The 13053-nt window shown below is 39.0% G+C and overlaps 1 protein-coding gene across 2 annotated transcripts in view; it reads left to right on the plus strand.

Annotated features, from left to right (window-relative positions):
• Nucleotides 1–7841, plus strand: part of swt1 (SWT1 RNA endoribonuclease homolog) — a 109131-nt gene extending 101290 nt beyond the window's left edge. For both annotated transcript variants that reach the window (XM_059647826.1, XM_059647827.1), the window contains exons 17-19: nucleotides 157–235; nucleotides 484–551; nucleotides 7568–7841. In XM_059647826.1, the coding sequence (XP_059503809.1) occupies nucleotides 157–235; nucleotides 484–551; nucleotides 7568–7673 (253 nt within the window). In that variant the 3' untranslated portion in view covers nucleotides 7674–7841. The remainder of the gene's footprint in view (nucleotides 1–156; nucleotides 236–483; nucleotides 552–7567) is intronic.
• Nucleotides 7842–13053: the final 5212 nt, after the last annotated feature.

Raw genomic sequence — 13053 nt, forward strand, 5'->3', positions numbered from 1 at the left:
GGGATACTGATATTACTTTCCTAGTAATTTCAGATGATAATCCACTCCACTGTTGGACATATTTGTATTTTGCTGCAGAAGTAACTTTGAGAGTTGGTCATTTCATATTCTGGTCTTGGACTTTATGTAATATGCTTTTTCTGATTGTTGTTTCAGAATTTTGTCATCAGATTGTAATGTTCAAGATTTCCAGAAGCTCACGGAAATTCTGCACATCTTTCTAAATACTGAAGAGGTATTGAAATAATTTGCAGAAAAATAACGAGAATGTTTATACTTCTGTATTCATTTAGTTATTCAGGTTTTTAATGTTGAAAAGTACAGTAAGGTTTTATGCATAACAAATAGTTATTTGATCTTTGTTTGCATAAGAAAATGCCCATGGAGATTACTCCTGTTTCTGTTTGTTTTCTGTTTTACCTGTTTAATATCTAGCGCCATAGGAAGCTTTATTTAGGTATTTTGTTTACTTGTTCCCTGCAGACAAATATTTCTGATACCAGAATTTCTGCACAGGATTTACATGAATGTTTTAGTCATGAAGAATACAGGTGAGTTATAAACAAGTTTTGGATGCAAGTGTAAAAAAGTGTTGTCTGTGTAACTTGATCTTGGTGCTCATGGTATTGAGTCTTTAAATTGTTACTTCACTCCAGTGATGTTAATTTTGATGCAGTGATGTTAGTTTTGATAATTATAATTTACATGCAAAGTATTAATGGCTTCGAGGCTAAAATCAGGCTCAGTACTGTTGATTAAATTTGGTCAAACAGTTCTTATTTTAGCAAGTGAAATAAGTGATCACCCAGATAATCTTGGATGACAAAAGGCTTCAGAATTCTGGGTGAAAAGTTCTTGTTAACCTTGACAACATTGAGTAATTATTTAATCATTTGACACTGCAGCAGCATCTTTGGCATTCAGTTATTCCTGCACATATCTATCTCCATCTGTTTTTTTCTGTGTTTTTGCTTCTGTTTCATTCCATTGCATGCCATAACTGAATAAATTTGTAACTGTGTGGATTGTATTCCATCAAGATATCATGTGTAGGGTCTGGGATAGTTTCCCAGTTGTAGCATCGCAGTAAAATATCCACGGGGGAGGCAATGACCTAGTGGTATTATCGCAGGACTGTTAATCCAGAAACCCAGATAACGTTCTGGGGACCCAGGTTTGAATCCTGCCATGGCAGATGGTGGAATTATTATTCAATAAATATCTGGAATTAAGAATCTAATGATAACCATGAATCCATTGTCGATTGTCAGGAAAAACCCATTTGGTTCACTAATGCTCTTTAGGGAAGGAAACTGCCATCCTTTCCTGGTCTGGCCTAATGTGACTCCAGACCCAAAGTAATGTGGTTGACTCTAGCGTTTTGAAGTAGATCTGTAGGTGGTTGGCTCGCCGAGCTGGTTTGTTGTTTCGCAGACGTTTCATTACCTTGCTGGGTAACATGCTCAGTGCAGCCTCTGTTGAAGCGTCTGTGTGTTTTCCCGCCTGGTTTTTAATCTCTGGGGTCCGTTGAGATGGATTCCCTCACTTCAGGTTTTCCTTCGTAGTGGAATGTATATGGGGTTGAGTTCAATGTGTTTATTAATAGCACGCTTTGTGGAGTGTCACGCTTCCAGGAATTCTCGTGCTTGTCTCTGCCTATTCAATACTCACTCATCTCAATCCACAGTGACAAGGAGAACCACGTCTTTGCCTGGGACAACACCGAGATCCTGGGACAAGCTAGGCAGAGGCAAGCACGAGAATTCCTGTAAAGCGTGGCACTCCACAAAGCGTGCTATTAATAAATACATTGAACTCAACCAGTTTTCCTTCATAGAGTTGAGTTCGATGTATTTATTAATAGCACGCTTTGTGGAGTGCCACGCTTTACAGGAATTCTCATGCTTGCCTCTGCCTAGCTTGTCCCAGGATCTCGGTGTTGTCCCAGGCAAAGACGTGGTTCTCCTTGTCAATGTGGATTGAGATGAGTGAGTATTGAATAGGCAGAGACAAGCACGAGAATTCCTGGAAGCGTGACACTCCACAAAGCGTGCTATTAATAAATACATTGAACTCAACCCCATATACATTCCACTACGAAGGAAAACCGGAAGTGAGGGAATCCATCTCAATGGACCCCAGATTTAAAAACCAGGCGGGAAAACACACAGACGCTTCATCGGAGGCTGCACTGAGGATGTTACCCAGCACGGTAATGAAACGTCTGCGAAACAGCAAACCAGCTCAGTGAGCCAACCAACCTCGATGTGGTTGATTCTTAACTGACCTCTGAGCAATTAGGGATGGGCAGTAAATGCAGCCTGGCCAGCGACTCCCTCATCCCGTGAATGAATAAAGAATTTTTAAATATGTAAATTAAAGAACTTTCTGACTTCGAGTAAAGTGGTTTAAACCCAGTTGAGCTTGTAAATATGTTACCATTTCCAACATGAGGTATTCTGAATTTGCTGGTTTTACATTACTTTGAGGGGAACTTTGTGTTTTGGTCCTCTGCCAAATAGCAATTACATTTGGGATTTGTAACTCATTAAAAATACTCAGATAGCAGAGATTAAACTATGTTCTTGGTAATTTAAACTGGACTCAATCTCAGATTGCAGAGGTAAAATTACAGTGTGCTAATTTACTGTGTTGCCCAAGTTGTAAATTGTCATTACATTACAAATGAGAAGTAAAGAATGTTTTATAATGCTAAACACTTATTATTGACTAAACTTTTAGTCTTATGGTTATTAATTTGGTATAAGGCATACTCTCTTGAACTTGACTACTGGGCAGAGCAGCAGAGATCTTGTCTTTATTAATAAAAACTCTAAAATGCAGCGCTTAGTGGGATCACTGTGAAAATCATTTATTTTCATGGTGTTCAACCTCCAAGCTTATAAGCATATGTGAGGTTCAGATCTTCACTAAGTTTAATATACATTAAACTAAGTTATAAAGAAGCTGGGATGAGCCTTCTCCAATTCAAATGATTGTGTGTTAGAAGAGAGCTGGAAAGCTCTGCTAATTCCTGCTAAGCTGTATCCAAATTTTAATTGGGTCTGGAGGGCACCTGGAGCTCTTATTTCGAACAGGCAGGGATTGTAGGTGACAACCTATCCGTACTTGAGGTTGGGTATGTTCTTAGAACAGCCACTCCTAGACATTAATATTCTGATTCAAAGGTTATGTTCCATATTTTCTGTTTTCTTTTGAGCGTGTCCATTCATTTCTTCTTGCTTTTTCATTACATGAAGTGCCTTTTTGCCAAATGTCTAACTATGCCTATAATTTGACTTAAATTTCAGTAATATTTGATCATATGGAATACCAGTAAAGACTTGTACTTTCATAAAATCTAGTTTTGACCTGAGTACCTGCCAAAACTTTTGGCAACCAACTAATTACTTTTGAAATGCATTCATTGTTATGATGCAAACAAACCTCGCAGTCAAGCTGCAAACATCAGAAATCGGAAACATGTGACATGACTGGCTAGTTTAATTTGTTTTTGGTGGTGACGTAAAAAAAGACTTTAATTTATATGGAGCTTTTCACAAACCCTAGATGTCTCGAAGTGCAGTCATTGAAGCACTTTTTTGAAGGGTAGTCACTGTTAAAACGTTGAATAATGTCTGCTGGATAGAGCATTCACTTGGTCAATTTGTGATGAACATCCACCAACGTCTCAAGACCCAAAGATCCAAGAGGAAGAAACTCAGCAGCTCAGCCTTGAAACAGCTTGGTGGAAGAGTAGTTGCAAGCCCATGACCAATCTGGAAAGTCTTGACATATCCAGCTCAATTCTAGAACATTGGGATCAAATTAAGTCACTGTACTAGACTCCAGTGCCCAGATTATTGGGTTCAAACTTCTTCATTCCTAAGATTGGTTTGATGGAAATGCTGCTGTAATATCTGATCCCCTAGAAGAAAAATAATCAGCCTTCATTCCTTCATTTCCTGGCAGAACAAATCAAGATGTCAGGAAGGCAGCAGCTGATGTCCAAAGACAATTCTGGAAGATATAGGACATGTAGTGAGAAGAGTGTGTGCAAGAAATTGTACAATTATTTGACCATGATATGCAAAACTTTTCCAAAGTTACTAGGGCATCTAATACACAATGTCAAATGGCAAAAACTTCCTGAGGAAGTACACATCTTAATTGTAGAGACAGTGCGTCTCCTGAATAATATAAAATTCTCCATAATCACCTACAATCCTGTGGCTGAGGAATGCAGCTTTAGACCTTGAAGGGAATAGCCAACATCATCATTGTGCCAGAAAATTCCATGAAAAATGTTGAGAACATTGCATTCATCACATCAGATTAAAGTATTCAGCTCAGTAAATTCAGCTCCTTACTATCTGTAACTACTCCCATTCAAGGTGGTTTTCTTCATATCATCATGAAGACCTGAAACAGATGTCTTCCAAATCCATATTGGTGATAAGCAAGACTGTAATAACTCCCTTACAATTTACAATCTACCTGATACCTCTGCTCATCCTCCAGTTTCAATAGGATTGTGAAACAAGTACTAGCATCTTTTTAAGGCCAATTCCACAAGCATCCAGGCAACATTCCTGCTAAATGAACTTTGAACTATACACCACATTATGATCTTGAGGGAGGCCATTGATGTTTGTAACAGAAATTTTAACTTCCTGTTAATAAATAAAAAATTAATCCACAAGATTATATGTTTTGAACAAAACCTTTTCCATACAATGCAAGTACTATGAAATCCAGATTATATTTTCAAAACACTTATTCCTAAGCCCAATAATCTCAAATTTAGATTCCTTACACTGTTGTCGTTTTCACCCAAGTTCTGTATACAATACTTGATCTTAAGAATTCATTCAATTTTTCTGGCTCCAAATCAAAGTATGGCACAGCTTTTTGGAATCCATTCTGCAATGTTCCCTCTGTTCTGTAAGGTGTGAAATTTCTTGCGATCTTCCCTGAAGCATTTGGCTTGGCAACTCACTAACTTTCTGTAAGCACCTCATGGTTATCGACACCACAGCTCAAGGATGGGCTTCATCGTGTTTTTGCTTAATGGCCAACAAGTCCCGTGTAGCTTTCTTGTTGCCTCTCTGTTTCCGCTGCAGGTATAAAAGTGCTAGAATCTGTGAAAAATCACTTTGATTAAATCCAAAATGAAAGAGGGCTCCACTGCAGCCTATGCTCATGGCAATGTGACAAAATTGTGATGTCCGGTATGGGGATTTAAACTGACATCACCACCTTTCAAGACATGTCCTTTGATCTGAAAGTATATGGATACTTTAAGAAATTCCTTTGTTTACCAGTTACTTTACAGATGTTTATGATCTGTAAAAATCACAAATAAGTCAAACCCCTTCTGAAAACAACTGTCGAAATCACATCCTCACCAAAACTCTCAAAGATCCCCCATTGTTTAATGTACCCTGCTTAAACATTGCAGTTTTTAAATTAAGATAGCCCACCGTTTGAATTGCAATAATTTTAAATCTGTTCATCAGTATTCTGAATGTTTTTTGCCTTTTGTATCATTTTAAATAACTTCAATTTACAAACTATAAGTCACTTTCTTAAAACATATGAACCACAAGATTTGACACTTCAGCAAAATGACAATCTGTCTGTCAAGCTACATTGTTCTTAATGATGAGAAGGAAAGGAAATCCTGCACTCACGTTCCACAGCCTTGGCTCAAAGACCAGCAAGCCAGGAATCGGTCTGTCCTGACTATGAAATCAAGAGAAGAAACTCTTAAATCTTGAGCAGCCATCATTCTGAGGACAGCAACATTGCTTTAGTTTGGGAAACATGGCAGCTAATTTGTGCACAGTAAATTTAAACAGCAATGATGTGATAATGATCTGGCAATTGCTTTTTGTGATGTTGATCAAGGAATGAATATTGGCCAGGACATTCAAGGAAAGCTGCCCTGCTCCTCTTCAAAATAATGTCAAGGATCTTTTATGTCAAATCGAGAAGTGAGACGGGCCCTTGGTTTAACTTCACATCTGAAACATCTAGTCGTGCATTGTGTCCTCAGTACTGTGTTGAAGTGTATTCTTGATTCCTGTCCATAAGCCTTGGAGTGGGACTTGAACCTGGAATTTTGTGATTCAAAGGCAACTTAGCTATAGCTGCACGAGAACATTTTTGTCCTCTTCCAATAATACTGTGGGATTTTTGTAATCTGAACCATTAGAAGATTATTTTAATGCCAAGTCCAAGAATAGCACCCCAGCTCAATATTGTATTGTTAAATAATACTGACACTAGCAAAACAAACCATTCAGCCCTAAAGATCGTCGTTGAACCACATCAGCATGTGTCTGTTTCTTTCTTCTTATGTGTTTACCCAGCTCAATGTAGTTTTCCTTTCTCTTCTCACCCTCTCCCCATTTAGGTAAAGCAGTTTCTCCAAAATTCTCTGATAACAAAGTGTGGAGCTGGACGAACACAGCAGGCCAAGCAGCATCTTAGGAGCACAAAAGCTGACATTTTGGGTCTAGACCCTTCATCAGAAAAGAATTTCTGATGAAGGGTCTAGGCCCGAAACGTCAGCCTGCTGTGTTCATCCAGCTCCACACTTTGTTAACTCGGATTCTCCAGCATCTGCAGTTCCCATTATTTCTGTCCAAAATTCTCTGGCTTTCTTGGTGACTGTCTTCTAATAATGGACCCTAATTCCGATCACCCCTGCAAACGAAATACTCTTCTTTACGTCAATAGTATCAAATTCTTTCATCTTAAAGATCTCTTTTTTGGTTCCTGACTCCAGTACTTTTTTGGGCCCCTTGCAGGGGATCTCTGGAGTCTGAGGTAGGAACTGCAGGTGCTGGAGAATCTGGGATAACAAGATGGAGAGCTGGATGAACACAGCAGGCCAAGCAGCATCAGAGGAGCAGGAAGGCTGACGTCTCGGGGTCTAGGCCCGAAACATCAGCCTTCCTGCTCCTCTGATGCTGCCCGGCCTGCTGTGTTCATCCAGCTCTACACCTTGTTATTTTTAGAGGGACCTGTTTTCCAGCAGTCTTCTGAGTGTTAGAGACTCGAGCCATTTCTTACTCCTCTGTTCTTTCTTTTGCCTGTGCCAGTGCTGTGCTCACTAAGATGTAACCCTGAGCCTTCATTAGATTGATTTGAACGGTGGAGGGAATGTAGGATGGTTAGATAGTACATCCACCAAGAATTTGCGGCTGTTCCTCCTCAGATGTATGGTTTGAGGGGCTGGTCCTGGGAGTGGGATCATTTATTTTTTTTACTGGCTTGGGAGCGGTAGCCAAAGACTGCATTGAAAAGCACAAAGATTCGGTAATATGAAGAGATACCACCCTTACCCAAAGTTTCATTAATGCGCAGCTGGGAGTAGTGGATTGTGGGATTTCCCTTCAGATCAGCCACGTACTAAGATAGTAAGTACAAATACGTAAATATGGATTTTATTAAATTGGATGAAATTATAGACTGTTAAAGCAAGCTTGGAAAATGTAATTTTCAGCATGTACAGCATTCCAAACATTTTTTTAGATTAATCTATTTCTTTCCTTTGCAGGAAGAGGCTGACTGTTGGCTACAGCCAGTTGGCTGAGTTAAGCTACAATTTGGAGCAATGTAATGCAGCACTGTGTCTCGAGGCCAGAAGCAGAGGCTTAGTTTAATACTGTTTAACAATCATACGCTAATGTTTCTCAACAGACTGGATTTAGTTTATTATGTTTTACTAATGCTCATTTCTTGTTGTGAGAATGATAAAATTCTCTGTATCAGAGGTAAAATTGCAAAAGGTTTTGTTAAGGTGCTATTTAAATAAAGAAAAATTACATGTTGCTCGATTACATATGAGAAATTTATTAAAGGAATACTATATTTAAGTTTTACACTCAAATCCTGTCTGGGCTGTAAACCTAAATGTATTTTTGAGTATTCAGTTTAAAGTACTTTAGGACCCGGAACATATAAAACACTACCTGGTCCTTGTCACTACCAGAGATCCTAGAAAAGAAATCTGAGTATACTTAATCACCAAAATACATTCCAGGGAATTTGGGTTTTCTGATTAAAGTTAGTCTTTTTTCAGCAGCTTATGAAGTATTCAAAAATAGTCATTGCAAGTTTTAATTTTGATTAATTAGCCTACAGTTTAAGTTTTCCCAGAATATGTAGCTATCAAATTTAAGGGGTAAAATCTGATCTTTTTTAAAAAATCTATCATAAATTTTAACATAATTGAGATGGGAATCTATGGGAACACTTATTCTGTGTAATAGCTTTGATTAAAGGATTTAAGCTACTGCCGTTTTACGTCGCTGAAAGGAATTAAATCCAGTATTGACTGAATGCTACTTCTCAGTGGCCGTAAGCCTTGTAAATGAAATGAAATTAGTACATTTTCAATCAAATTTCTAGTGAAAACGTGCAAATCACACAAAATAGCTGACAAACCAGCATTGATTGATTGTCAGATTTTCAGTCCTGCTCAGAATGGTGGTTTTTGTTTCGAGACATTGGAGATGTTGGGGATTGGGCTTCAAGACACATTATTGTGAGTATGTAAAATGGATTTGCCTGTCACATTCTGTATGCTGAAAAAAGTTTTCTATTCCCCTCTACTAAACCTTAAAACTTTCCCCTACAAATTTTCCCTTTGAACATGAGATCATTCTCTTTTTTCTTTCTTTACCTGTACATGTTTGTCAGCTTTAGTACATATTCCAAAATGTTAAAGCATTCGTTTGAGCAAAGAGGCTCATTTTATAAGTGTTTTGGTAGGCTTTCTTTCATCGCATAGATATAAAGACTCATGATGGGTAAAGTTATTAGTTATTTTATGCAGATCTTATAGATGAGAAAATTTAGTGAGATTCGACTCAATACTTCTCAGTCTCCTCTTTTGTGTTACTTGATTCATTGATTTTGAGAAATCAGTTACAGAAAGAACACAACAGTAGCACCTCACGCACATGACATGAGCATGTTGCATAAGGCATTGAAACATTGCTGCGGAAACCATTCAAATTGAAACAAATCACAGGGTAGAAGTTGCAGAAGTTAATGCAGGTCCAGAGTCTACCATCCAGTTATTGGATAGTGTTAAAATTCTGAAAATGTCAAATACTCATCAGACTGAGAGTCTGTTACAAACTAGGGGAAAATAGATGTCTTGATAACTGTCTGATAAGTAAATTGCTAAATAAATTAAGGAGAAAACAACAAGTTTTAGTATTGTAAACAAATTTTTGGAAACACTTGGCAACTGTGACAAGAACAAATATGTTAGCTGGATTTTAAACTTCACAAGCTTCCTACCTTCACATCTGTTGCCAACAAAATCCAGGAGCAGCCTGCCCACCACCAACCCACCCATGAATGTTTGAGGCATCAGGTGACCAGCTGCAGTTGATCCAATCGAATTCCTTGATTGGCAAATTAAGGGTGATTCAATAACCCCTTCTATTTTATCCATGGCAAGAGGCCCCTCTCAATGGTAGCTGAGCATCTTTAGGTATACAGGTTGGTGTCAGGCAGGAACTTTCTTTGCAATCCACACTGTCCATTGGAGGCACAAGCCGCACCTTCATTCCACTCAGGTCATACTTAGCCCACTATCATCTGATCCTAGCTCCTGATTTAAGGTGAGGCTGAGGTCTTGCCACTAGCATTTTGGCCAGATTACACCATGAGCAGCAATTGTAAAATTCAAGGCTTAAAGATGCTTAGATAATTTGGTGCTAGACACGTATAGGTTTTGTACCATGGTACGTGGGGAATGAATACATGCTGTACCTAAAACCCTTGCTTTAAGTTGTCCTATTTAATGTTTTTTTTCCAAGATGTTTCCTCTAATTACTTTTGTATTTTTGGTCAATAGCCTTTCCCTAGCCTGGTCTCTGTTATATCCTTACAGCCCTTACTTCCTCCCCCAGCTTCACTTCCCTTTAGTATCAACTCCCTTTGCCCTTGCCTGACATCTGTGCTTAACTTCCCCATCTAGTCTTGTTCATCTTTCTCTATTCCACACAGTTTCCAAACTTTCGTCCTGAAGGGAGACTGTAGCTCTATGCACTGACTAGCTTCCGCCATTAGATGGAGCCTGACTGATCAAAATTTTTTTTGAAATTGAAGTATTCACTGACAGCAAGTCTGACAATTTGACTGCCTTTGCTTAGCTCTAATTTTTTTCATTCTACACAACTGACTTATTAAAAATAAACAAAAAAATCTGTGACCTCGTTACATGTACCAATATGTATTTTCATTCAATTAATTATTTTCATTTTCTGCCTTTGCTAGCTTTTTTATTGCTCTTAAATGTGATGGAGTGTCACAGATTAAACCCATTTCAGCTCAGAATGTACAGTATTCAACTTAAGTTTTCTGGGGCAAAAAATAGAAGGTACCTAGCTTTGACTGTGGAATCATTGATTAAAGAAACCTACAGCACAGGAACAGGCCCTTCGGCCCTCCAAGCCTGCGCCGATCAAGATCCTGTCTAACCTGTCATCCATTTTCTAACAGTCTGTGTCCATTTGTTCCCTGCCCATCCATGTTAGCGTCTTTTAAGATATATTTGGACAGGTACATGTCTGCGTCTACCACCTCCGCTGGCAACGCGTTCCACGCACCCACCATCATCTGTGTAAAGAACTTTCCACGCATATCTCCCTTAAACTTTCCTCCTCTCACTTTGAACTCATGGCCCCTAGTAATTTAGTCCCCCGCTCTGGGAAAAAGCTTTTTGCTATCCACCCTGTCTCTCCCCCTCATGATTTTGTAGACCTCAACCAGGTTCCCCCCTCAATCTCTGTCTTTCTAATGAAAATAATCCTAATCTATTCAACCTCTCTTCATAGCTAGCACCCTCCATACCAGGCAACATTCTGGTGAACCTCCTCTGCACCCCCTCCAAAGCATCCACATCCTTTTGGTAATGTGGCGACCAGAACTGTACACAGTACTCCAAATGTGGCCGAACCAAAGTCCTATACAACTGCGAGATGACCTGCCAACTCTTGTACTCAATACCCCGCCCAAATGAAGGAAAGCATGCCTTATGCCGTCTTGACCACCCTATTGACCTGCGTTGTCACCTCCAGGGAACAATGGACCTGAACACCCAGATCTCTCTGTTCATCAATTTTCCCCAGGACTTTTCCATTTATTGTATAGTTTGCCCTTGAATTTGATCTTCCAAAATGCATCACCTCGCATTTGCCCGGATTGAACTCCATTTATCTGGCCAACTCTCCAGTCTATCTATATTCTGCTGTAATGTCTGACAGTCCCCTTCACTATCAGCTACTCCACCAATCTTAAAATCAGCAGGCTTGCTGATCAGACCACCTACACCTTCCTCCAGATGATTTACATATATCACAACCAACAGTGGTCCCAGCACAGAACTAGTTATAGGTCTCCAATTTGAGAAACTCCCTTCTACTACCACCCTCTGTCTCCTGTTGCCCAGCCAGTTTTTTTAACCATCTAGCTAGCATACCCTGGACCCCACGTGACTTCACTTTCTCCATCAGCCTGCCATGGGGAACCTTATCAAACGCCTTACTGAAGTCCATGTATATGACATCTACAGCCTTTCCCTCGTCAACTTTGTCACATCCTCAAAGAATTCTATTAAGTTGGTAAGACACGACCTTCCCTGTACAAAACCATGTTGCCTATTACTGATAAGCTCATTTTCTTCCAAATGGGAATAGATCCTATCCCTCACTATCTTCTCTAGTAGCTTCCCAACCACTGACGTCAGGCTCACCAGTCGATAGTTACCTGGATTATCCTTGCTGCCCTTTTTAAACAAGGGGACAACATTAGCAAGTCACAATTTAGTCAATTTTCAGGAACACAGCCACAACTTAAATGTGGACTTATTTTGCCAAGAGCAAAAAGTATCTACTAGGTTTCTAGTCCGTCAATCCGATTAGAAAGCGGAGACGTTTTGGTCATGCGTGTGATAAATGGTCATATACTAAGGGTTGGCAAATGAGGGGGGCATTTTTTTTTTAGACAAAATGGTTTTAGTACTTGTTTTGAAAAATAATTTAAGGAAGAATGTGGATGTGAAATGGCTATTTTCTCTGCCTTCAGTCCAGCCATTGGGCAATATTATCTCTGAAAACAGCTGTCAAATTGAGAATTTTTTAAAATAGCATGTCTTTTACATTGTTATCACAATTATGATCTTGTGCTTTTTCAAAAAAAATCTCAAGTTTAATCCTTTTGTGGGGTTTTTAACAATACTGATTGTGGATTTCTGTTGACATGGGTGAGATCTTGCTCAGTATATCAAGGGATTAGGTTTTACGTGATAGCCGCAGCTTACATAAAAATGTAGACAAGGTTTGATGGGTACTGAGATAAAAGCGGCTCCAAAAAGACAAATTAGGGGTCAGAGCCAAAAAAAAAACATTTTTCACAAAGGAATAGTGTCACAATATATAGCATAATCTACGCTGGGTGTGAGAATGTTACAGCACTTCTACCTTCCCAACAAATTTTAATACATTCAGGTAACTTCTTCAGTTGTTTGAAACATTATAGACCAGAGGTCAGTGCACTGACACTTCAGCCACAGATTCTCTCCACGTAACAAAACTGGTGAAAGCCAGATGATGTATACACATTCCTATCAGTACTCTTGTGGCTTAATATGCAGTTTCTAGTACTTAAGACTGAGGCCTGTATGACCAAACTTGGCAGTCAGCTGTTGATTATTAACTCCACAATAGCATTTCTAGAAGAGTCCACTGCCAACTATTGAGCACTTCCAGTATAAAATTACTCTCACATTAGTTTGGGATTTCTTGTAAATTATCCTGCTAAGTCCATGACAAAAAGCTTCACTAGAACGTCTTGGGTCAGCAATTCTAAACAATTTGGTAACAGAACTTTAATCTCTAAACTGGATTTTAGTGAAACTTGTACATCCCAAGCTGACTAAAACAAACATCTTCCATTATTCAATTTAGTGCAGGTTCAAGTTTAAGCAGTTTGAAATTTTGTGCTCTTTATAATTGTCCTTAATTT

This window comes from Stegostoma tigrinum, chromosome 8, assembly GCF_030684315.1.
Source record: "Stegostoma tigrinum isolate sSteTig4 chromosome 8, sSteTig4.hap1, whole genome shotgun sequence".
Taxonomy (NCBI): domain Eukaryota; kingdom Metazoa; phylum Chordata; class Chondrichthyes; order Orectolobiformes; family Stegostomatidae; genus Stegostoma; species Stegostoma tigrinum.